The 26023-nt window shown below is 54.9% G+C and overlaps 1 protein-coding gene across 1 annotated transcript in view; it reads right to left on the reverse strand.

The window, feature by feature from the left end:
• NECTIN1 (nectin cell adhesion molecule 1) overlaps positions 1 to 26023 on the reverse strand; it is a 68447-nt gene that overhangs the window by 12472 nt on the left and 29952 nt on the right. The window contains exons 2-3 of the mRNA XM_068989008.1: positions 1098 to 1448; positions 279 to 581 (exon numbers count right to left, since the gene is read on the reverse strand). Coding sequence (XP_068845109.1) covers positions 279 to 581; positions 1098 to 1448 — 654 coding nt within the window. The remainder of the gene's footprint in view (positions 1 to 278; positions 582 to 1097; positions 1449 to 26023) is intronic.

A 26023-nucleotide genomic window follows, 5' to 3' on the forward strand; every position in this document is an offset into this window, starting at 1 on the left:
AGAAGCAGCAGGGGAACAAGGCAGTGGGGAGAGGGCAGGCAAAGGGAGAAGACAGGGCAAGAGAGGACGGGAGAACAAAGTGCCCCCAGAAAGGGAGGCGGAAGGAGAAGAGGAAAGAGGAAGGAAGGATAAGCCGGTGAGGGAAGAAGGGGTGGGGAGAGGGGCAGGAGGTGGGAAGAAAAGGAGGGAGGGCTGGTAAGAGCGGGGGTGGTGGGAGGGGACAGTATGTGCCCCGCCCCCGCCCCGAGGCCCCGCCCCCAACGCCCTGCCGCGCTCACACTGCACGTTGAGGGTGAGGCTTTCCCAGAAGCGGTCCATGTGGTAGTTGACTATGCAGGCCAGGGACTGCCGGTGGGCTTCTCGGCTGGGCACCAGGCGGTAGCGGCTGATGACGGTCACCGTGCCGTTGGGGTTCCGGATCTCCTGGTACTCCGCCTCGCCCTTCAGCCGCGTTTCCCAGGACACCACACTGGGAGGCTTCCCATTGGCTGACGTGCAGGTGGCCACCAGGACCTTTTCATCCTGCCCCTTCCTGGCTCGAAGCACTGCCTGGGTGCCCTCTATCCAGTTGGTGGGTTTGGCTGCCGGGAACAAGAGAGCGCAATGGGTCTGGCTCTGCTGCCTTATCAAGGACGCACAGGCTGGGAGGGCAGGCGCCTGCCAGGCCTTGCTTCAAGGTCACCCTGGGCATCCTTGCCTCTCAGCTGTGCTTCACCAAGGCCCCTCCCAGCACTTCTCACAGGGACCTCCTTGGGTCTCACCCATGCCTTTCCTGCTCTCTTCTTTGTATGAGCTTTTGTCAAGCACAAGTCTTCCTGGAGTCGGCATGCTCTCCTACCATGGTGTCTGCCTGCTTCCTGGCCACCCAGAAAGTGCCCCACAGTGGGGCTTCAACCTGAATACTGATCCTCAACTCTGCCCACAGCTAAGGCCAGCCTCCATCCCTAGTGAACGGGGACAGCATGACAAGAAGGGACTGAAAGTGCCACGTCCAGAGCTTGGGAGCATGCCAACCCAAGGAGAACCTCTGCATCCACTGAAGATGGCCCAGCCCCCAGGATGTGCCCAAGCAGAGAGGCACGGTCAGGTCAGCTTACCCATCACAGTGAGATTGAGCTGGCTCTCTCGGTTGCCTGCAGGGAAGGTGGCAAACTCGCAGATGTAGACGCCCTCGTCCTCCAGCTCCAGGCGGGAGAGGCGGATGGTACCATCTGTGAAGGAGGGCCGCAGGAACTCCACGCGCTCGCGGTATGGGGCCAGCACCGAGACGCCCATGGCTGGGTTGTAGATGGCCACGTTCTGCTTGGAGCCATTGGTGGCCTTCTGCCATGTGACCTGGGTGATCTTCACACCCGGCAGCGGGTTGGCGAAGCTGCAGTGAAGCACCACGTCCGTGCCGATGAAGCCGTACATGGAGTCGTTGACCTGGACCATCTGGGCGTGGGCACCTGGTCGAGAGAGAGGGCAGAGGGTGGTCAGGGTCCGCCAGAGCCCCCACCCCGACTCCCTGTGTGCTGGTCTTTTATTTTCCAGCAGTCATTATTTTAAAACTTCTGACTATAAAAATAATAATTATCTGTTTTTAGAAGAACTGGGGGGTTATTGACAAATACTGAGAAGAAAATGACAACCCATGATTCCACCACTCAGATGTATCACTGATCACCTGATGGGAAGTCACCTCTTGTTCAGGCTTTTCAGTTGGCACTAGCGGTAAAAGAACCCACCGGTCAATGCGGGAGACAGAAGAGATGCGGGTTAGATCCTGGGTCGGGAAGATCCCCTGGAGAAGAGCATGGCAACCCACTCCAGTATGCCTTCTTGGAGAATCCCATAGACAGAGAAGCCTGGCAGCCTATAGTCCATAGTGCTGCAGTCAGACATGACTAAAGTGACTTAGCACGCACGCACGCACAACCTCTTTTACGTTCTTCTCCATGTATCTTGGTAACCATGTTTGTTTTTTTTAAAACAGTCATACTGTACATACTATTCCTTAAGCTGTATTTTCATTTAGAGATATATTATCAGTGCTGCTCCATGGCAGTAAATATCCCTCCACACCCTTAATTTTGATGAGGGTTGAATGTGCTGCTTTTTGGGCAGAAGCCCAGCTGAGGAGCCACCAGCTTCTTCACCTTTCTGGGCCTCAGCTCCCTCGTCTGATAAATGGGGTAGATAATCCAGTCCTCTCTAGCTCACAGGTTGCTAAGAGAACCAAATACTATGATGGATGAGGAGGTGTCAGGAGGCAGGAAGCGCTAGGGGAGCCCCAGGGGCCCCATCAATAAGGCCACTCCCACTGTCTTCTCCCCATAAAGGGCTGAGTGCCTGGGCCCTGGAGTGCACTGGCTCGGCCCCCCTACCCAACCAGGCTGAGAGATGCAGGCACTGCATGAGGCTCAGCCTCTCTGGCTCACGTTCGCCTTCTCAGTCATGTCTGGCTGTCATAACTTGGCATTTGACGTCCTCATCATCTGGGCTGTGCCATTCTGTCCACATCTCTCTGTACACGAGGCCTTCCAACCACATCCAACTGGACTGTTCCACGGAATATGCCATGTTTCTGAGTTTCCTTCCTCCTTCCTCCCGTTTTTGCGCCACTTTTTGAGTCTGTTATCAGCACTGGAGTCATGTCAATGAGTGATTCAGTCCCAGCCTCCAAGGAGCACAAAGCTGTAGAAGCTACACATCTAAGGCCACACAGTGAGACTTGTGAGATCAAATTGGGGCCCTTGGCGGTGAGAACATAGAGTCCTAACCACTGGGCCCCCAGGGAATGCCTGATGCTACACGTCTAGACTCCTGTCCCTGCAGTTCCCTAGAAGGCCCAGGCCCTTTTCCACCTATGGCTGTCCCGCTCAGGCCACCTCCTCCGGGAAGCTTCCCCGATCCTCTCAACCCTATAGTGGCTCTTTTCTGCCTGGGAATGTGGTTGTTCACACCTCTGGCTTCTCCTCTGCCAGATGATGACCTCCTCAGAGCAGCCTTTGAGTCTTTTCCATCCCTGTATCCCCAGTACCGGGCCCAGCCTCCAGTCATAGTAAGTGCTCAGGAAACATTTGTGGCCAGACAGATGGCAGTGGAAGACGGAGAGGAGAGACTTGCAGGCAGGAAGGAGTGATCAGTGGCATCAAGTGAATGAATGAACGCCCTCTAGTCTCCCTGCCGATTTTGCTTTATTCCCTCTCGAATGGCTTTTGTCTGAGCTTTTCCTCAACTCTGAACTTGGCTCAGCCCCCTAATCTACCTGGGCCTGCCATGCCCTCCAGTGGGCTCACTCCTGAGTTCTGTCATCAGCCATCCTTGCTTTCTTATTTCACTCAGTTACTTTATTCAGCACCATCAGTTAAGATCAACATCAGGCTCTGGACTGACCCTGAGGCAGGGGAGGGCCTAAATGGGCCCCCAAGGAAGTCTGCTTTCCAGAGTGGGAACTCGGGGCTACACTTGCCTCTGCATGATGGAGGTGGGAGCAGAGCATATTCCTCTGAAGGCCCCTAAGACTATGGTCAGTGAAGCATGCTGCCCTTCACACCTCCCCTAAGAAGGTACCAGCCAGGTCTCTCTAGGTCAGAGTGGTATCCCCATGTTTGGCACACAGCCGGCACTCAGGACATGCCTGCTGAGTAAACGTATCTTTGGCACTCGAAGCCAGGCCCTTGCCACGTTCTGAAAGCTTCCCTATGCTCCCCTCCTCTGCGTCTGCTCACATCCACACAGCCCTTCAAGGTCCACCTGGGATGCCATCACCCCATCTCTCCAGCTGTCCCCTTGGCCAGTCTGTGGGGTTCTGACATGTCCCTGGCAGAGAACACTGTGGGTTGGTGGGGGAATCATGGAGGTGACACTGAGCAGCGGGCTGGGGGTGCTGGCTTCTAGTCCGGCTCCGTCTAGAGCTTGCCTTGGCACCTTGGCAGGTCACTTCCCCTTTCTGAGCCCTATTCTCCTCCCACGGGAGGGAGCAGACTGGACTTCACTATCTCCTTGGTCCCTTCTGGCCTCCACTGTCTATGATTCTCTGAGCCACAGCCCAGCCCAGCCCAGCTGTGCCCCGCCCCAGACACCATCCCACAGTGAGGTCAGTGGGCCAGTCAGCCCAGTACTCCTGCTGACTGGCCAGTTGGCAAGGACCTAAGCCCTAGGCCCTCCCAGCAGTGTAAGCGGGTGCTCCCTCCCCCACCCCCCAGCCTCCACTCCCCAAGCCTGCTGGAGGCTGCCCAGCAGCTGAGATAATGTGGGTATAATTGGGGAACTTTCACCACACAAAGCTGGGAACAGGAAAAGCCAGTTGGGAGGGCTCGGGCCACTGGGGGAGGGGGGAGGGGGGAGGCGGGGTGGGGATGGTGGGGGCAGGAGGGATGTAGACACCAGGATCCATCTTGGGATTGGTGCCAGGGCATGGTGGTGGGGCCTAGAGTAGGACACAGCCTGCCAAGCCCGCAGCCACCCCGTCTCCTTCCACCGTCCGGAGTGTGGGGCCACGTGGTGTTCAGCGCCTGGACACAGACTGACATTCATTTTCACATCTTCAGCAGCGACCTCACCCTGCAGAGTGCCAGGAGGGGAGAAGGTGGACAGCGGCCTGGGCGTGGGGAGCAGAGGCTGCTGCAAGGGGCTCAGGTGCCCCAGGGGCGCTGCCTCTCACCCATTATCGCCTCACTAGGCTGAGGTGACCCTCCCCACCCTGTATGTGTTTTGGGATGAGGCTGCTGTCTCCCGTCCTGTGTGACTCCCCCAGAAGCAACCCCATGGTGGGCGGGGCAGAGAGGAAGGTGCCTGAGTGCCCACTCACTGGGCACCAAGTGGGTGGCCTGGGCCCTTGCCCCTCTGCCCGGTGATGAGCAGACAGACAGGTGAGAGGACTTCCAAGGGGCAGGCAGGGGCATCCTGACTTGGGCCTCTCTGCCTACGGCCCACTGTTAGCTTTGTCTGCTATTTCCACCTTAAGCACCTTTGCCACATTTTTGCTGCGTAACTAATTGTCCTTAAGGCAATTTTGCCGAAAAAGATAAAATAATAAAAAATAAGAGGGACATTAAAAAGGACATAGTGAAACAGGAGAAAGGCGAAACAAAATTGTTGTTTAGTCGCTAAGCTGCATCTGACTCTTTTGCGACCTCAAGGACAGGCTCCTCTGTCCATGGGATTTCCCAGGCAAGAATATTGGAGTGGGTTGCCATTTCCTTCTCTAGGGATCAAACCCACATCTCCTGCATTGGCAGGTGGGTTCTTTACCACTGAGCCACTGGAGAAGGTGTGTGTGAAAGCATGGCAATACTGTACCGAGAACTGATCTTGTTTTGTGGGTTGTCCTTGTATAAGCAGTAAACACTTGCCTACCAAGTCTTTCATTCATAGTATTTTATACTTTTTTTTTTGCTTGTTGATTCATCTCCTCATCTGGCATTGAACTTTTTCTTTTTTTACTGAAGTTTCTTCCTTCATTGAGAGAGGTATCACTTTCCAAACATTAGGGTGGATGTTTGTAATTGACCCTTGAGTTGCATTGGGAAAGCCTCCACACTGTAGAGTGTTCTTAACACATTGTCTCATGTCTGTTGATTAGACTCAAAAAAGTTTTATGGGAAATACAGGCTCAACTCTGTACCTTGGAGGCTCTCGGGCTCTTTCTCCTTGGCCTCTTTCTCCTCCAGTGTAGTTTTGTTTAAAAACATAAAACCAACTCTTAGGGCAAACTGTTATCTTCTGTCAGCTCAATAAAGCCATCAGTAACATCACTACCTGGAAGAAAAGCATCTCAACCAGATGAAACCAAACTGTCAACCAGTTATTTCATCTTTCATGGCAAAATTGCCTCATAGCCAACTCGTCATGTGGCCAAATGTTTGCAGTAAAAATGCTTTCAGTGAAAGTACCTAGAACTGCTATTGTTAGCAGGGTCAGGTAGGGCATAAGGGAACCCTTGGAGTTTGGGGTCACTGAAGACAAGGATCCCAGAGGTGTGAAATTGGGAGGCGTTGGGAAGACTGATAACAGTTGAAGACCCTCCCTTACCTTCCCCCCTCTCTAGGCTCAGGGACTCAGAACCCAATCTGCCCTGCACCCCCATCCATGGGATGCAGGTGGGGTAGAATGTCCCTCATTCTTTAGATTGGGTGGATTGGGAGGTTTTCAGAGAGGGGGGCACACCCCACCCCAGCGACGCTGATAGCTGCAGGCACCACCAAAAGAGAGGAGAAAGGGCTAGATAGGGGTGGGGCCCAGGAACAGGGCCCTTCTCTGTGCAGAAGAGGTGGGTCAGAAGCCTTCTCTGAGTTTCATCACCATCACCAACATCATCATTTCTCATTTATGAAGAAGGAGGCCTCCCTTCCTGGAACTTCACTCAACAAATGCTTATTGGACACCTACTGAGTATTAGGCGTGATCTGGGGTGCCCCTAGTTCCCCTCTTCCAGGAAGCCCTTCTGGACTCTCATCACCTCTTACTCGGCCGACACCTCTATTCTATTGCCCAACCGCATATTACTTGAGTCTGCACCCTTTTCTGTTTCCTGACGTGTGTTTAGCATGTTTTCTATTGTATCCCCACTGTCTCTAAACAGACCACAGTCCTTGCGGGAGAGAGGAGGAGCCGGGTTTGGCCTTGGGGTGAGCTGATTGTGTCACGGCTGATGCCGGCAGAATACCCTACAGACTCTCTCTGGTTCCCTTGACAGCTAGGGCTGGTCCATCAGCTGTCTGGTGGGCAGAAGGCACTGTCTCTTCTTCCCCACAGGTTCCCTCTTTTCTTCTATGAACTTTTTATTTTGTGTTGGGATGCAGCCGATTAACAATGTTGTGATAGTTTCTGGTGAACAGTTGAAGGGATTCAGCCGTACATACACACGCATCCATTCTTCCTCTGATTCCCCTCCCATCCAGGCTGCCACCTAACATTGAACAGTGTTCCCTGTGCTATACAGTAGGTCCTTCTTGGTTATCCATTTTAAAGACAGGAGTGTGTACATGAGAAGTAGAGGCTGCCCCATATGTGAGAATCAGGATCACCAAAAAGATACCATGGTGGAGCTCAAAGGACCAGGCAACGCATCATTTTACAAAGGAGATGAAGGTCCAGAGTGGTTGGGTCACTCGCTTGGGGATACAGAACAGTAGCACCCACCCCAGTGCTCTTGCCACTCTGCTTTAAAATAAACCCAGGCTCTCAAGCTAACTTTCTCGGTGGTGTCCCTCCTGGACTGTAACCTCAGTGTCTCCACTGGCACAAAAACACCAGTCACAGTACTGCAATCACAGGGCCTGGGCTACCCTACACTGGGCTTGGTGGGCAGGAAGGTCAAGGGACTCGGGGCAGGGATGGAGGCCCTGTCGGAGTCCAGTACTGGGTGTCAGGTGCTAGGTTAGGAACAGGGACTTTTAAGAACCCCGGTTGGGGGCACTTGCAGGGAGCTGCTATGTGCAGAGCAGGAAAAAGCCAGGGAGGTGGGGAGTGAGGGGGGAGAGTGCCCGTGTCCTTGGCAGAGGGGTTCTTGCATCCAGGGGATATCAAAGAATTAGTCTGTGGCTTTTCCTGACCTTGAGCACTGCTTATTTTATCCCTGGTCATCCTATGAGCTCTAGGGTCTGGGATCCAGGTCTGCACCCGTGCCTCAGTTTCCCCACTGGTGCTGAGACTGGGCAGTTTGGGCCACCTTCATGGCTTCTGAGAAGTGCTGAGCCAACAAGGCAGGCGTCGGGCCGGCCTCCGAGACGTCATGGACCTACAAAAGCCCCAGCTCAGCAACAAAACACAAAGGCTCCTCAGTTGTGGCCGACAAACCTGCTCCCCAAGGCCCTTCCCTGCCTGCCATTGAGCTAATCCAAGGCTGGGGCCACAGGTTCCCACGCAGTTGGGTGTGTCTCAGAGTGTGTGTGTGTGTGTGTGTGTGTGTGTGTGTGTGTGCGCGCGCGCGTGCGCGCGCGTGCAGGCAGGCGGGGACGGAGGGGGCGGGGTACGCTCTCCTACCCATACCACCTGGACCAGTTTCTCCTCCTAAGCTTTGAAACCTCAGACCCCTCTTCTCCCTAGCTGAGCAGGTGGGACTGGGCCCGTGTGGTGGGTGAAGGCTGGGGAGGGGCATTCAGAGCATTCGGACATGGGCTGCCTCTTCTTCTGTTCCCCACTCTTTTCCAGAGACTCTGCCCTGGTGCCCTCAGTCGGGTGGGCAGAAGTGGCAGGTCTGGGTGGGAGATGCTGGGCTTCCCAACAAGGCCTCTCTGAAACCAGCATCCTTTGGGATCCATATCTAGGGCTTTCTAGGGATGCTCCGTTGCTCCCTGCCCTGGAACTGGAAGAAAGGAACAGGACATCCGGTGAGAAACCAGCTAAGTGCTAAGTGGGGATGACTCACTCACTCTGGGGGGTGGGGCAGGGCCGCCAGATGAAACCTTGCTGAGTTAGCACAGTGACCTAAAGGTTATAGGTCCCCTCCTCCCAGCCCTGCTACATTCTCCAAATGTCAGCTCCCAGGGCTGGTTGGCTGGCTCTTCTCTTTCTCAAGTCACAACCTGGCCTCCTGGGGGACAGGCTGGTGGGGCAGAGGGGGAGATGTGAAAGCAAGCCCCATTCTGGGGTCGTCTTCTCTGGGAAAGCCTTGCCAATCAGTGTCACCTGGACCCAGTCGTTCTGTCAGCAGGAACCCACCTGAGCAAGGCTCTCACTGAAGTCCTTTGAACTTGTCCTATCTCGTATCTATGCCCTGGGCATATTTCCCTGTTGGTTCGGGAACTTTCCAAGAGCCCAGGCTACACCTCCAGCCTCCAGCCTTCCTGCTACATCCAGGATGGGGCCCAGGGTGACAAGGGCAGAGGGCTAGGCGAGGAAAATGGAGAACGGCAGCTGGCCCAGCTCTTGTGCCTGCAACCCTAGCACCCCTCACCTGGTCCGGGGGCATGAGGGCCCGAGTCTGCCCCACGCCCCTGTTAGCTCAGCACGAAGGCTTCCCTTGCCTCCTGCAGCACGTGGCCTTTGCCTGGTGGGCTTCTCTCTGGGAGTGGTGCCTCCTGAGGTAGCCCCAGGCTGTCCTGGGTCCTTGAGTCCCCTCCACACTAACCTTGCCAGCAGAGGTGATAACATCCCATGATCCCACAGTCGGCGGCTAATTGCTACTGTCCGAATCCAGGCGCCTCCGCCCTCATTTGGGGTCACAGAAACTGCCGATGTTTTCTTCTTGGCTGATGCACCCCCCACCCCCAACTCCCCACACAGGGCTGGCTAATGATGGGCTGTGGAGCTGGCGCCCGGCGCCTCGGGCGGGTCAGCACAGTGCGTGGGAGAGGAGGGGGCACGGCAGCCTGGGAAAAGCCCCAGAAGGAGCTAGAGTGGGAGCCCAGGATCTTCCAGGCAGGCCGGCCCAGCCCTGCTCTCTGGCAGTATGGAAGCCCAGGGGGGAGTGGCGGTGGTGGGGCTGCTCCGGCAAGTCCCCTCTCTCCCTGAAACCCAGCAGGACGGGCTGGGGGATGGGGATGAACCTGGGAGCGAGGCTTTGTCTTCTCCCACTGAGGAGCAAGTGGCCAGGGACGCCTGGACAGCTCTCCTACAGGCCTGATTCATGCTAGCTGCCCATCCCCAAAGCCCAGGGCAGCCTGGTCCTGAGCAGCTCCTGACTCCCCTCAGCATCCTGGGAACAGGAGCTTCTCTCCGTTCTGCCCCCTCCCTCCATCGCCAGCCTCCAGGGTCCCCCTCCCGGTCCATCGCCAGCCTCCAGGGTGCCCCTCCCGGTCCTCTCTCTTCTGTTCTTCATGTACCTGCCACCTCTTCTCTGACCAGGTGGTGGGAAGAGAGGATTCCTAACTGGACATTGGGAGAGGCAGGCTCTGGTCCCCATTACTTGGCCCCTTTATTCTGTATGGCCTTAGCTAGGGCGGTTTGCTTTTCTGACCTCAGTTTCCTTCTCTGTAAAATAAGAGTTGGACCCCCTGACCCTGGAGGACTCGGCTTTGCATGTCGCCTGTCCAGCCCTCTCTCTGCCCCAGCTCTGCACGTGGCCTTGGATCAGCCTCTGGGACTTCTCTACCCAGCAGTTACTCTACCTCTGGATACTGCCCAGCTCCTCCAGGAAGACCTCCCTGATTACGTGGCAAGCCAGGAACATCCAGGCTGCGCAACAGCAGAGCTGGGGTGCACAAGGCTCTTCCAGGGACACGTAATCACCAAGCACAGCAGATACTAGCTCCTAAATGCCTTTGATTTCATCTTTGTTCTCCATTCCCTCTGGCCCCAATCCAGACTTCTCCTAAGTCTCCTCCCCCCAGTTCAGCCCCTTCCCTGCCTCTCCACCTCCAGCAGAGTCTCACTTCCTTATTTTCTCAACATTCCTGGCCTGGGAAACCCCAGTTAAGTAAACCTCAACCCCTTTCCTTTGAACCCAGCACCTGCTATCTCATCCGGGTGCCTTGACCCCTACTCCCCAGGCCTTGCCCCTGGGGCAGGCCACAGTCGCCTCTCACACTGCCTACCGTACTACTGAGGCAAAGATACATACCTGCCTCCAGGCTTGCCCATTTACCCCATTTTCTACTCTTTAAAACATAAAATCATGATTTAAAATCCTTCCATGGTTTCCTGAAGCCCTGAAGATCAAGTCCAAAGTCCTTTTGGGCTCTGGGTCTCATCTTGGGCATTCCAGCCTCCAGCAGGCTCCTCCTGCTCTTTCTCTCCCACCACATGGGACAAGACCACCAGTTCCCTGCCATGTTCTTCCCTCTGTTAAACACATGCCCTAGGGACTTCCCTGCTAGTCCAGTGTCTAAGTCTTCCCGCTCCCAAGGCAGGGGGCCCGGGTTTAATCCCTGGTCAGGGAACTAGATCCCACATGCCTCAACTAAGAGTTTTCAAAAGTGAAAGTGAAAGAGGAAGTCACTCAGTTCAGTTCAGTTCAGTTGCTCAGTCGTGTCCGACTCTTTGCAACCCCATGCATTGCAGCACACCAGGCCTCTCTGGTCATCACCAACTCCCGGAATTCACTCAGACTCATGTCCATCTAGTTGGTGATGCCATCTAGCCATCTCATCCTCTGTTGTCCCCTTCTCCTCCTGCCCCCAATCCCTCCCAGCATCAGAGTCTTTTCCAATAAGTCAACTCTTCTCATGAGGTGGCCAAAGTACTGGAGTTTCAGTTTTAGCATCATTCCTTCCAAAGAAATCCCAGGGCTGATCTCCTTCAGAATGGACTGGTTGGATCTCCTTGCAGTCCAAGGGACTCTCAAGAGTCTTCTCCAACACCACAGTTCAAAAGCATCAATTCTTTGGCACTCAGCTTTCTTCACAGTCCAACTCTCACATCCATACATGACTACTGGGAAAACCATAGCCTTGACTAGACAGACCTTTGTTGGCAAAGTAATGTCTCTGCTTTTCAATATGCTATCTAGGTTGGTCATTCTTTCCAAGGTGCAAGCATCTTTTGATTTCATGGCTGCAGTCACCATCTGCAGTGATTTTGCTCATTCAGTAGTGTCCAACTCCTTGTAACCCCATGGACTATACAGCCCATGGAATTCGCCAGGCCAGAATATTGGAGTGGGTGGCCTTTTCCTTCTCCAGGGGATCTTTCCAACCCAGGGATCGAACCCAGGTCTCCTGCATTGCGGGTGGGATTCTTTACCAGCTGAGCCATAAGGGAAGCCCAAGAATACTGAAGTGAGTAGTCTATCCCTTCTCCAGTGAATCTTCCTGGAAGTTAGCCGGGGTCTCCAGCATTGCAGACGGATCCTTTACCAACTGAGCTATCAGGGAAACCCAAGAGTTTTATGCCACAACTAAAGATGATGTAATGTGCAACTAAGACCTGATGCAGTCGAATACATAAAAACCAGACAGAACACACGCCCTACTACCTGCGCACACCTCTTCATCCTTCCTGAAAGCCCTTAGCCATGACTTCTGGGGAAGCTTTCTCCCCCAGATCCCATGAGTGAGGTGTTCTTGCACCCTGAGGGCCCTAGGATCTCAGCTTTCACAGGTCATGGTATTTCCCCTACTGAGTGGAAAGACCAGAACTTCAGCCCTGTGCCTGGGGTCTAGAAAACATAAGGGGCCTCAAGGTGTTGCTGGAGAAGACTGTGAGCCAGCTAGCGTCCCGGGCCAGGCTTCGCCATTTCTCAGGTCTGACTGCGGCTTCCTGCAAATTCTACTTTAGCTGAGGGGCAGGGCCTGTATGACAGGACACAGTATGGTGTGGCCAGGTAGGGCCGGAGGACAGAGGCAGAAGGTGAGGCCTTGCATCTGCCCAGAAGGGACGCAGGTGAGGGTGTGAATCTCCTTCCAGAGGCAACCAGGAAGCCACACCCTGAACAGCGCAGGTCTGTCTGACCTCTCATAGGTCCCTCAACCCCACGTCCTCTGCTTGCTCCCTGCTCGCCACTTCCAGATTCTTCCCTCTGTCTTCTGCCCCAGTTCCTAGCACCCAGTCCCACTTCCTTCCTCACTCCAGAACATAAGGTGAAAAATGTTCTTCTCACCTTAGTGAGCTGTGGCCCTGAGGCCCCAAGGCCCTGCTCCCCAGGTCTCAGCCCTGCTAAGCCGGCACACTCCCCAGCTCCACACCACTCCCTCCACAGCCTGGATTTCTCCCCACCTGGCCAGGCTTTTTCATGCTCCAAGGACCTGGAAGCACCTGGCTCTCAGGCCAGCATTCGGACAGGTCCCTTCTCTGCGGCTGACACCAGCCCTCTCCACCCCAGTTGCTGCAGACGACACGTCTCCCAGCAGACACATGGCAGCCTGGATTCCCCTCGGCAAGTGTGTGTTTTTAATGACACATCTTGGGAAGTGTAGGCAGCAGCCTCCTTGGAAGGCTAGTGTGGGGGTGGGAGAGGCTGGGGGCTGCGAGAAAATACAGGGAGAATCCCCAGGCCTCCCAAGGAGAACCTTCTAAAAGCTCAGGGGTGACAGATGCATTGGGCCAGCCCTTGGCTTCCATGCCAATGGTCACCACCTGTACAGAAGCGGAGGTCTCTTGGTCTGCCTCTTACCGGGAAGGGCCTGTCGGATCACCCCAGGGCCCAGCTCTGCCAAGCTCTGCAGAAGCCCCGTCCAGCTCCAGGCAGCTGCCTGCCCCAATGGCTGGAGGCTGGGCCTGTGCGGGGAGGGAAGGCAGTCAGGTGGGTTTATAGTGCCAGCTTCAGGGAAGGTTCATTCTAAAAGGGCAGGGTTGGGGAGATTGATAGGGGAGGGGTAAGGAGGATATGGGGGTGGGGAATATAAGTAGTTCATTCATCCATGAGCACTGACTTTGGACTCAGATAGACCCAGGCTTCTGTCTGCTCCTTATTTGCTGGGTGACCGAGCAAGTGGCATCAACCTCTCTGTGCTTCAGTTTTCTCACACAGAAGCTCAGGGCTTCTTTGGGGGTCCAGTGGTTAAGAATCTGCCTTCCATTGCAGCGGCTGTGGGTTCAATTTCTGGTTGAGGAACTAAGATCCCACATGTCCCAGGGCAACTAAGAAGACCCAGTGCAGCAAAAAAATAAATAAATAAACCATAAATAAATAAAATTTAAAAAAAAGGCGGGGGGTGGGGGGGAGCATATAGGACTGTCTCCTGGGGTGGATTTGAAAATTAAATAGTTCACATCAGCTCTTAGCACAGTGTGTGGCATAGTTATACTACACGAGTGGTTGTATTATTGTCAGTATTGTGGTCTTGGGGAGAGGAGCTGCGGAGGGGTCGGGCAGGCTGGTTTCCAACTCCGCTCTACCAGCCCATGCCTGAGTGAGTCCCTGTCATGGGAAGACCAGTCTCCCAGAGCCTGGGCCCTCAGCGTCGGCACTGCTGACACTTGGGGGCTGATAATGCCTGGTGGTGCCGGCTGTTCTGTGCACTTAGCAGCATCACTAGCCTCTACCTGCTCCATGCAGTAGCAGCCGCCCTCAGGTGTGACAGCCAAAAACATCCCAAGACATTGCCAAGTGTTCCCTGGGGGGGGGGGGTGGCAAACCTGCCTCCAGTTAAGACCGCTCGCCTAGGGGAAGGGGCATGGAGCTCAGGCAGGGGTGCTGGAGTGTGGGATGGATGTCCAGGGCAGAGCCTGCTGGGCGAGGAGGGCCGGGGGACAGGGCTGGGGGCACTCTGGAGGGGATGTGTCCGCAATCTGTCCGAGGCAGAGAACTTCAGGCTCCAGTCTGGAGAGGAGGTACATGTTTGGGGGGCATAGGTGGAGAGAACCAGAGGCCCGGGGAGTTGGGATCTGACCGCTGTTTGCTGTCAGAACACGGGTGACAGAGCGGCATGTGGTCCTAAGAGGACGGGAAAGCATGGAGAAGGGAGAGTCAGGGAAGAGACGCAGACAGGGGGACACGTGCAGAGAGGCCACGAAGACAAGAGGGCTGTGTTTCTAAGAGCAGGAACGTGGTCGGCAGCATCCTCCTTCGGCTGGTAAACTGCTATCATTTCGGAAGGATTTTCACCTCATTTGGTTCCTGCTTAAGTGAAATCCACAACATGTGTTCTCTGCATTAGTGGAGTGTTTGTGCCTAATTAGTGGCAAATTCTTTCATATTAAAGTCATTACATTTTGCTGTTTGCTCTTCTCACCCCAGGCCTGGCTCGCCTCTGTCTTTCCTTTTAACACAGGCAGCCTGACATGCAGGTTGCTCAGCCTCGAGGACTCAGGAGACGAGCTCACGTACACACTTACGTACACACACACACACACACACGCTTACATACACACACACATGTACACATGCACACACACACTTACGTACATACACACACACACACACACACACACACACACTCACTACCCCTACTTGTGGCATTTAGACCCTCCAGCACCAGCCCTTGTGCCTGTCCCACCCTGGGCTGGCATTTGTGGCTCCCAGCATCTCTGTCCACACCCCAGGCTCCTCCACGTGGGCGGGCAGCTCTGAGTCCTACCCCACCCCCCAGCCCCCATCTCTGGGGGCTCCTCTTAGGAAAGGCTTTAGGGTCAGAATTCTTCCTGCTGGGAGGGACTCTAGGGCTGGAGTGAGGGGGTTCACCCATCCAGGCTGCAGGGTGGCGGCTGGGGCACTGCTGCTCACGGGCCAGTGAGGAGGCGGTGGCCCTGCCACTCAGGAAGCCATGTCCACTTACTCCAGGGCCACACGCCCACCAAGGGGGCAGGAGTGTGCTGGACTTGCCCTGCCCATGCAGCGGTGAGGGTCTTGGGAAGCATGCTGGGGTGGGGGCGGGGGAAGATGGGCTGTTAACCAGGCCCCACAGGAAGTCCTGGATCTCAACTCTAGTGCTGAAATGCAGTAGCCTCTAGGAAGACGCTTTGTAGCCAAGACACAGTGGTGACCCTGGACTCTTGGACAAGGTGTGAGGGTCAGAAATTAGGGCTCAGGGCAACCTGTTCCCCTCCACTTGCTTCTGATGAGCCTTAAGAAGGAAAAGGGGCCTGAGAAGGGAAAGGCGGCTGCTGCAGGCACCACCAAACCTGCTATTTCATCTCTGGGCAGGAAGTACTGGTCCGGACCAAATGAATGATACCATAGCCACATTGCAGCCCGAGGTTTAGCTCAGACGTAATATTTCCAGGCAGGGCAGGAGGGGCCCCCTCACTGTACTCGTGGTACAAGGACGGAACCAGGTCTTGGGAGGGGGGTCTCCTGGGACACTTCCTGCAGATCATGGGGGCAGGGGATGGGAATAGGGTGGGTGTTCCAGTGGGGCCTCCTCTGAACCTGGCCTTGGGTTCAGGGAAAGGGTCTTGGGTGCAGCAGGAGGGCCCCTCACTGAATAATCACTCCTGGAAGTCTGGTTGCCACAACCTGGCCCCAGACTCCAGCAGGTCAGCCTCTCTCTCCACACCTCCTGGTTTAGAATTGCCTTCATCACCCCAAAAGACTTTCCTGCCAGCCTATGAGATCTGCTCCCAGGCTCCAGATGGGCAGGGAGCAGACTTGATCTGACCCACTCTGGGCAGCCTTAAACTTCCTTACTGGGCAGGGTCTAGTGTGCAGACAAGACAGGGAGGCAGGAAGCAGGGAACCAGCGAATACCCGGGTCGTGGTTTCTCTCTGATTGACCTTCAGGTACTGTTGTCCCAGGAGCCTCCCCGAAGGGTCTCCACCGGGGGAGCGGAAGAGGGGGTGGCTTGAGGGGGACCAGGAAGCGTCTAAGGACCTGCTGGGGTAGAGAGGAGGAGGAGAAGCCCAGTCCTGTGCTCCCTTGTTGCATGGGAGAACCCAGTCCCTACAGAGGAGAGACTTCTTGATACTGCAGGAATTCAGGCTGAGGTTCGGGTAGCATGGTGAGTGACACCTGAGATGGCCTGGGTCACAGGATGGGACAGGTAAGCAGAGCTTCGGGCAAAGGGAAGGGAGAGCCTTTTACTGGTCCTTCCATTACATTCAGACACCCTCCCTTTTCCATATCCCTACACTCAACCTGCTCTGGTTCAGCTACCCCCTTCAACACTGCTCCTCTCCCCAGTCCCAGGCTCAAGTGAAAGTGACCATTTCTCCTCCAAATGTAAGCCGTCAGTGCTGGATCCTCAGCCTCTCTGGTAACACCCCTTAGCTGTGAAACCCCAAATTTACCATACCCACCTCAGGGTTAACCCAGAATAGCATCCTCCTCAACCACCAACGTGAACCCCAATACCAGCCCCAGCCAAGTCTCCATGTTGGTGCCAACCTAGACCACAAGACCTGGGTCACGACCCTAACACACGTGCTAACCTCTTCCCGGTTTTAACCACAGAATGAAGCAGAATCCTACATGTGATTCTAACCTCAGGTCTGAACTCAGCCTCAGCTTTGTGGCGTCCAGGAAGGCAGGCAGTCATGGCTCATGGTTTTCTTCCTGCCCAATAGTTCCCCCCTGGGGTGGCCAAAGAAAGGGGGGGTCTTCTAATGGTCCTGACAATTGAGTTTCTGGGGGAGGCCAGCTGAGCTTGAAGGCCTCCCTATGGGGTGGGTCTGTGTCTGACTGGTGGCTCATTCAGTTTTCTCCCCACCCTACACCACGGCCCAGGACCTTGTGGATACACCCAGTCCCTGGGTTGGTCCTTTCCCCAGCACCCAGGAGGCTGAAAGGAGTGATACATGCTAGCCAATTTTTCCCGCTGCAATTTTAGCATCAGCGATCACTAGCAGAGGGACCTATGATCACGCCCCACAACCTTCCCAAAGCCCAGCCTCTTTCACCTGTAAAATGGGCTTAAGCACATACACCCCTTCGGCTGGAGTAAGGATGGAGTGAGGGCCTCTGTGTAAAGTGACCTCCATGGTCCCAGGGTCTTGGGACTCCTCCTGCCTGCCCTGCAGTGCTCCCAGCGCTGGGCTGCCATCTGCCCGCCCTTGCCCTTCACTTTAGCTCCTTTTCCTGGCCGCAATGAAATCATCTTCCTCTTCTTGGCAAAATGCTGAGAGGACAGGTCCCTGCCATTGTCATAGGCCGTCCTCTCTCCACCCTAGCGAGCAGGTGGGGTGAGAGGGGACTCGAGAGGCAGGAGGAGAAAGCCCCAAGCCCTGGTCATTGCCCCCCCACCCAGCCTGTGCACTCTCCCTTGCTATTGGCAATGCCAGAGTTTTGAGTGTGTGTGGGGGGGGCCTTCTTCCCATTCTCCCCACCTCTCTTCCCTGCCATCCCTCTGTCCAACATAAATCTATCAGGAACCTCGCCCAGTCCTACTTCCAGCTCAGACTTGTTGGGGTTTCAGGAGTCGCTGGGTAGGGGCTGGCATGCCGGGACCTGCTTCTCGTCCTGCCTTGTGGAGAAAGCGAGCACGTAGGCAGCAGGGCATGGTGCCCGGCTGCGAGGATGCAGCCCAGCCTCTGCGGCCACCTGCCTCCCTTCCCTTCCCCTCCCTCTTTCCCTCTCCTTCCCATTCCCATGCTCTCCTCGCCCTGCCCACCGCTCTGCCAGGCGTGGTCCCTGAAAGCCCAGCAGGGGCCCCTGGAGGGAGCGTTTGCACGTGGGGGATGGGTGGGCCCCCACGTTCCGCTAAGTCTGGGAAGGGTGTTGCTCCCTACCTGCTGCCTCTCCAAGACTGAGCCCCTACCCTTAGCAGCTGAAGCCTGGGGTCCTGTGTGCTCCCCACCTCCCGAGGACCGAAAGGACAAAAGCACGACGTTCCCCGCCAGGGTCCTGCCAATGGCAAGAACAGGTAACACATGTATATTACCTGTCTGTGCCAGGCCCAGGTCTGGATGTTTACAGATATTAACTCACCTATTCCTCACAACAACTCTGGGAGCTCCATACCACTGTTATCTCTGAGAGATGAGGAAAGAGAGAGGTCAAGTAACCTGCCCAAGGTCACATGGTGGGTGAAGCCTGTTTGGTGTGGCAGTCTGGCTCCAGAGGCTCCTCGCCACTACACTGGCTGCTCGTGGCCTCCTCCTCCCTGCTGCATGAAGAGACCAGCGGCCAGCACACATATACCGAGGCCCAGGATCATGGGCGAGGGCACACGTGACACATGGGACCCTTGCCTGCTGGCAGCCATGGTGATGGGGCTGGGAGGGCAGACGCCCTCTCCTCTCCTCCTCTCCTCCAGGCTCTGGGTGAGGCTGAACCGCCAATCCCACTGCTGTCCGGAACACAGGGCCAGCTAGGCCCAGGGCAGCTCTGGCCAAGGGGATAATTCCAGGCACCTCAAAGATTCTTCCCCTGCATTCTTTTCCTCCCAGTCCAGGAGCTAAGACACTCGGTCTGGTCTCTGGCTGTGGATCTTCCTTTCTGTCCCCGGGACTCCCTTCCTGTGAAAGGCTGGTGGTCATCTCTCCCCCCGTTGCCTCTGCAGCTGTGGGGCTGGGAGGACCCGGCCTGCAAAGAGCTAATGCTGGTCACCATTGATTAAGCACCTGTGATGTGTCAGGCATTGGCATATATAATCTCAGTCTTCACAGCCATCCTGGGGTGGCAGTGGGGTCTCCCCAGCCTCGGGCCCAGGAAGGAGAGTGACTGCTAACTTCCGCTTTTCCCAAGGCCCCAGAAATGCAGAGTTTTTCTTTTCCTTCCCATTTTCCATCCCTTCTCCTCCCATGTGTCCTGCATCACCCCCCCAGCTGAGCCCCACCCACTCTGGGTTATTCTCTGCCCTGAAGCCCAAGAAGTGGGCAGCAGGTGCTAATGAAAAATGGGCAGACTCTTCATGTCCCTTCCCAAGCAGGCAGTTGGGAGGGGGTCCTGGGGGGCCCAGCTCAGTCCCCACGATGAGCAAGAAGCTTGGACACATCTCTCAGCCAGCTCCTCCTGCGGGCTTCCCATCAGAGGCTGCTGGGTGGGATGGGAGGTCAAATTAGCTTAATGAGTGAGGCCCCAGTTTTAATTGGGGCCCTCTGCTCTGCTGTGCCATCTCGGGCTTTTATTTTTAATGCTGGGAAAGGGTGGATTTTCTTTCTCTCTCATTCCCATGCATTTTCACCCTGGCTAATGGCTCCTCACTCAGAAAGGCCCCTATACTAGCTAATTGGGTTTAATTACTGGGGGGTAATTAATGATGCTATTGGAAAACTAAAATGTTGTGGGTGAATTTTGTGTATAAATAGATAGGAAAGTCAAAGGGACAGAGAATTCAGACAGACACAGGGAGGAAGGACCAGTCTGAGAATCCTTCCGCTGTGGTGAGTCCCTTCGCTGGGGACCATCTGGCCTAACCTCCCCAGTTATAGGTGAGGAAAGGGAGGTAAGGAGAAGAGCAACTCATCTGAAGAGGCCAAGAAGTTGGTGGGACTGGGGGAAGGAGGAATTGGCAAGGCTGGGCCCTGGAAGAAGAGCAGTGGGAAGGTGTGACTTTAGCAGCCTGAGCTCAGTCCTGTGACCATGTCCGTGAGAGCACCCGGGCACGGTTATCAGCCAGACACCAGCCCATAGCGATGTACTGTGGGTGTTTCTCTTGTTGTGGTTACAAGGGCCCTGCCTCTGGGTCCTTAGATAAGCAAACAGCTCATCAAGCCAGGAGGCAGTCAGGTGTAGAAAGAGTGGTGGGCGGCAGTGGAAGGCTGCCACCTCCACACCTCCTCTAGCTGGGTTCTCTCACCCCTCTGGTTCATATGGAAAGGGCTGGATGGGCGTCTCCCCAGCCATCTCTTAAGGCATCTCCCGTGTCTTTCCTACTTGGCTTACACTCACCAGCCTCACCCAGACGTGATGGGAGGATGGTGAGGTGGATAAGACACTTGCCCCTGGAAACTCATGGTGACCTGCATGTTTTGTACTATTCTGGGGAGGGAGAAGGCTGGAGGAAGGAGCAGGAGGTGAAGGGAGGGGAGAGGCCAGATGCCTGGCAGTGGACGTTCAGTCCACTCTACGTGGGCCCACGTGCCTCTGTAGCCTTAGTGATGCCTCTATGTCAAGGGCCCCCAGCACCCACCTGCCAGCTGAACACTTCTCTCCAGCTGTTCCACCCTTCCCAGGCCCCCCCCCCCCCACATCAGTCACCTCATTACATCCACTTGTGTCTCCTTCCTCTGAATTCCTGGAGTAGAGCCCTCGACCTTCTGATCCTCGTGCTCAGTCGCTTCAGTCGTGTCTGACTCTGTGCAACCCAGTGGACTGTAGCCCAACAGGCTCCTCTGTCTATGGGATTTCCCAGGCAAGACTACTGGAGTGGAGTGGGTTGCCATGCCCTCCTCCAGGGGATCTTTCTGACTCAGGGATCAAACCTGTCTCTTACGTCTCCTACACTGGCAGGCGGGTTCTTTGCCACCAGTCACAAAGACTGGGGAGCCCTTCTGATGCTTATTGCCGCTCAGTTGGGAATTTAGGCCTCTGGCATTTCTAATCTGGAGTCTTGGCACAGATTACACTAAAAACAGCCCACCTTTAGTGAGTGCTCACTACCTAAGAGGTATTGTTAGGCGGTGAATCTCATCTCATCCTCACAAAATTCCTCCCAGAGAAGTCTTCTCATTCACGCTGGGAAACTGAGGCTCAGGTTGGTGAAGTGGTCTGTCTAATCCACAAACGGATTTGAACACAAAGCAGATCTCAGCACGCCAGTCTCCCCCTGTTCTTCACTGCCTCGGGGGAAATCTAAAGCAAATCTGAGCTGCTTATCAGCCTCCACAGTCTGTCCCTGCCTGTATTCCCAGCTCCTTCTCCAGCTCTCCAGTGTCCCCACCCTCCGCAACAGTCAGGTCCCTAGTGCCCCAGGGCCCACAGCACCTGCTCTCCCTGGGGAGGGGGAGGCAGTACTGGTTATCTCTGAGTCACTCTGAAGCCCCTGCACCCGCATAAGGCAGGACCCCCATCCACATTTGCTTCATGAGCTGTGAGCCCGGCTAGCATCAAATCTCAGACAACAGACTCTGGGACAGGGTGCTCTGCAGACTGCTCCAGTCACCAAGACCTTTTAATCAAGAATTCTTAGAGAGCTCACGATCAAAGGAGAAGACCCTGGAGAATGCCATGATTATGTATAAAAAGGAAGAATTCTCTATAAGAGAAAGGCTGAGAGGCCCCGTATGTGAGAGATGCACCGAAATCCAGGCCCCAGTGGCAGGGTGGGAGGTCCCCTTGTAAGGACAGAGTAAAAGGACAAAGTAGGTGAATAAATAGTTAATCCCTCTAGGGGACTGTAAATAGAAAAGGTGTGGGAGACCCCTATAAGTTAATGATTACTCGAGAGAGCAGGTTTGCTTAACCACAAAACCAAGCAGGCTTGCTTAGGAAAAATCTATGCATCAGAAGCACAGGGCCTGCCCCCCAAACAATAAAACAGTGCAGACACGAGGCGCACACGCTGCCAGTGAACTCGGTAAATTAATGATCCGTAGGACATGCTCTCTGCACACATTGTTGTCGTTGTTCAGCTGCTAAGTCATGTCCAACTCTTTGTGACCCCATGGTCTGCAGCACACCAGGCTTCCCTGTCCTCCACTCTCTCCCAGATTTTGCTCAGATTCATGGCCTTTGAGTTAGTGATGTTATGGAACCACCTCATCCTCTCTGCACACATAAACAATAACAATTTGTGGACCCAGCTTGACCAGGTAAGGACAAGAAAACTCCCCTGCCCAACCTGGAGGAGCCGATGCTAGAAGCATGACATCTACCCAAGAATGACAGAGACGTTCTTCTCTCCCTCCCCACTTTTCCTTTGATTATAAAGCTGTAGTCCACTAAGTTTTCGAGTGAGGCATCCTCTTGCCTGCCTGCGTATAAGCCTTACAAGCATCCTATTCTAATGAATCACTCCTTATCACTTTGCCTCTCACCAAATTCTTTCTGTGAGGAGACATAAGGACTGTGGTTCTGGAGCTCTTCAGAGGCCCTGTAAACAACATCAAACTATAACCGGCCCCCTGGCCCCCCACCCTTCCTTTGCAATCCAGTTCAGCCTGCCAGGGCTAATCCTATCACTTTGCTTTCAGACCCATTCAGACCCATTCCAGACCCCTGATGATCCTAGATTCTGGAATGATCCAGAGGAAGGCGCTGCCCATTTAGTAGATGTTGAAATTGAGACCCAGAAGGGTGAGGTGATTACTTGAGGCTATACAATAAATTGGGCTTCCCAGGTAGTGCTAGTGGTAAAGAACCTGCCCGCCAACGCAGGAGATGTAAGAGACTCGAGTCGATCCCTGGGGTCAGGAAGATCCCCTGGAGGAGGGCACGGCAACCCACTCTAGTATTCTTGCCTGGAGAATAATATGGACAGAGGAGCCTGGTGGGCTATAGTCCATAGGGTCGCAAAGAGTGAGACATGACTCAAGTGACTTAGCATGCACATGCATGCATGCACACAATAAATTAACTGAGAGCAGAGAGTGAATCCAAGTCTCTTGATGTTCCTTTTATTATCCTGGTCCCAAAGGGATGAGGAAGAGAAATGGCATAGACACAGCACCTGGCTGAGTGAAGATGTCTGGGTAGGAGTCATTGGTGGGCAGGCTGGAGTCCCATGACCTGTTTTCAGAGACCCAGGCAGGCCCAGATCAAGGTGAAGGTGGGCATCTCCCCTATTCCCCTTGGTGGCTCTAGGCTGGGCCCCTTAAGGCTGCAGTCAGGAGGTGTTCTGCAGTTCACCCCCAGCCTGCCCCCTCGGGGTGGGGATGGAGGAGCGAGGAAGCCTGAAGAAGCAGGTCAAAGCAGATCCTCCCCATGTGCCCCACCCCCACTGAGAGCAGGCAGTTGGAGCCTGTAGGACCAGAACCCAGGCGCCCTGTCCCAACACGTCCCAGAGAACAGCTTGAGTGGGAAGCGAGGCAGTGAGTCAGGGCCAGGGGAAGGAGGAGGAGACGGGGAGGAGGGGAGAACCAAGGGAAAAACAGAGGGACAGGCAGGGGGCTGGGAGGCCTGTCCCGTCTCGGAAGCCACGGGGACTAGGAACTGGCAGGAACCAGGGGAAGGGTGGGTTTCCAGGGTGGGAAGAAAACAGAGCTGGCTCAGCGGGCTTTGGCCCAAGGTACCTGCTTCCCTGGTTACAGGCTCAGACAGGCCCGGGGAGCAGGACTGCTGGCTGGAGGGCCAGATAGGAAGCAACATCTAGCCGCCATTGTCTGGGGAAGAATCTGGTGAGGCCTGATAGTGAGATAGCTGTGCCACTTCACTTTGACAGTGAGCTACAATCAACAGGAGGCTAGCAGGCAGAGGTGGGGGAGCTGCCTTTATCTCCTATCTTCCATCTCTACCGCCCCCTACCCCCGCCCCTTCTCCCATCAGGCCTGACAACTGGGTGCTGCCCTCCGCAGCGGGCAGGGGGTGGCCTGGGGAGGGGCAGTGCCCACGCTGCTCAGGGGAAGGGCCTCCTCACCCACAGTAGTTGTAGGGGGTGGGGAGGTCGGGGTGAGAATTAGGGCGGGGAGACGCTTTGAACCCAGGACAGACTGGTGGGAACTGGTTCTTGACTCATGGCAGAGAAAGCGGGGGATGGCCAGGGCTTGCGCTTTTTTTTTTTCTTTTATGAGATGTGAACTTAAGCAATTAAAAATATGCATTTTATTTTACACCTGCCTTGCTGCGTCTCTTCATCTTTGCTTCAGCCCTCATCCCATCAGAATGGTTAGCATTTCCCAGCAACTTTTCATTCTCCAAGTGATTAGACAGATTGCATGTGTCCCTAAGTTTTCACGAGGCCCAGTTCCCCTCCTTTGCAGACTCCCTCACCCCTGAAAATAAGTACTGGTATTTGCTTCCTGCCTCCCAGAATTCTTGCAGCAAGTTATTTTATTTCCTCCAATAATGACTGAACCCCTCCTATGTACTAGGAAGTGTTTTCCACCTCATATCATTCTCACTTTTGTCCTTTGGAGCAAGTATTGACATACCCATTTTACAGAGGAGGAAACTGAGGTCCAGTGGTTGAGAAATTTGCCAAGTTGCATTGCCAAAAAGTGGTGCATCCAGAACTGAGCTGCTGTCTGCTGGTTTCTGTACACTTTTAGAATGAGATGGCCCTCTGTTTTTCAGTCTGTTCAATTAGAACCTCTCCCAAGACTAGAGTCCAGCTTTCTAGGAGGGCAGTGCTCAACTCACTGGCTGACATTCGGAGGTTTTCTGCAGATTTGCTGAAATGAATACAATGGACTTTCCCAAAGGACAGGGCGGGCATCAGAGGCCGAAGCCCTTGGTAACGTGCCCAGCCCATGTCCCCTGCCAGCCCAGTTCTGGGAGCAGGGGAGGGAAAAGGAGCAGAGACCGGGGTTTTGGAGTGGCTGAGCTTTCCTCATGGAACTAAACGGTGCCTGGACAGATAGCCGAGTGCCACACCTACCCAGGCCCTACCCTGCCCATCCCCGCCTGCTCCCTCAGGCGCCAGTTGGCAAGGGCTCCAACTGGACTTGGGCAAGAAAGCATGTCCTGGGAAAGGTGACATCCATGCCTGACCCTCTGGGCCAGGTGGCAGCAGCAGAGGGCAGTCAGCAGACAGAGGTGGAAGCCTGAACTTCTGAACTGCCCAACCAGAGGTCAGAGGTCAACTACCCTCTGCCTCTGACAAACCTTGACCCCCCCCAAAACTTTGCCCAGGTGACTCAATACATTTCTTCCCATTCTTTCAAGGTCTTCATCGGAGGGGGTCCTACATTTTCCCTGGGAACTACTAAAATGTACTAGACACTTTGTTGACAGGGAAGTTCTTTGTGAAGTCTGTCCTTAATCCTTCTTACTGCGGAGGAAGTACACTCTGTCCCTCGGTGGCTGGGGCCTGCTGGATCTGGGGCCAGAGCTGGAGATCAGGCAGGTCCTCCTCTTAAGGAGAGAACATGAGAGGTAGGGAGGGGATGCAGGAAGCAGACAGACCTGGCTTGAGCTCTTCTACTCACTGGCAGTGAGTCCTCATGAGCCTCAGTTTCTTTATCTGTAAAATGAACTTAATATCACAAAATGGGCTACAAGGAGTCAATAAAATAATGTATGTTCGTGGATAGTGTGACAAAGAGTAATTGCTCAGGAGGCGGCCACTGGTCTGTAGGTACTTTAGGGTCACGGACAGAACCGATAGGCTGAAACCGTCCCCTGGGATTGCAGCAGGCTTTTTCTAGCACCCCAAAGTAGACTCTAGACCCTTCCCAAAGACTAAGGTTATTCCCATTTGTCTGGATTCTAGAAGCTGCCCCATGCCCTTCTGCAGAAGAATGGGCAGTTCTAATGCTCTATAACAGATCTCAGATGACTCAATTATTTTCCCCCCTCCAAACTGGCATCTTTAGTTTGGTGCATAGCTTGGCCTCGGAGTCCTAGGGCTACTGGGCTGGGGACCCAGGAGAGCTTGGAGGATGCTCCCACAGAGGGTAAGGGGTCTCTGAGGGGGTGGTGCCAGCACAGACCTGTATTCACACCATGGGCTCTCAAGATGCAGAAGAAAGCAGGACCAGAGGGGCCAGAGGTTCGACTTGGGCTCAGGGGCTTCTCCCAAACTCCATGCCGGGAGCCTAAGGAAGTTCTGTGTCCTCACGGGAACTCTGGGACTCCTTCCCAGGTCTGGCCGGCCGACGCCAACTCCACCAGCCCCGCCCTCTCCCCGCGTCCTTCTCCCACCACCCCAGGCAGGCCGCACCCAGCACTGTCAGGGCCCAGCCCGAGTCCTGGAGAGCAGAGGCCCCTGTCCAGCTGCCCGCCACACCCCTGCACTCTGG

This window comes from Capricornis sumatraensis, chromosome 16 (genome assembly GCF_032405125.1).
Source record: "Capricornis sumatraensis isolate serow.1 chromosome 16, serow.2, whole genome shotgun sequence".
Taxonomy (NCBI): Eukaryota; Metazoa; Chordata; class Mammalia; order Artiodactyla; family Bovidae; genus Capricornis; species Capricornis sumatraensis.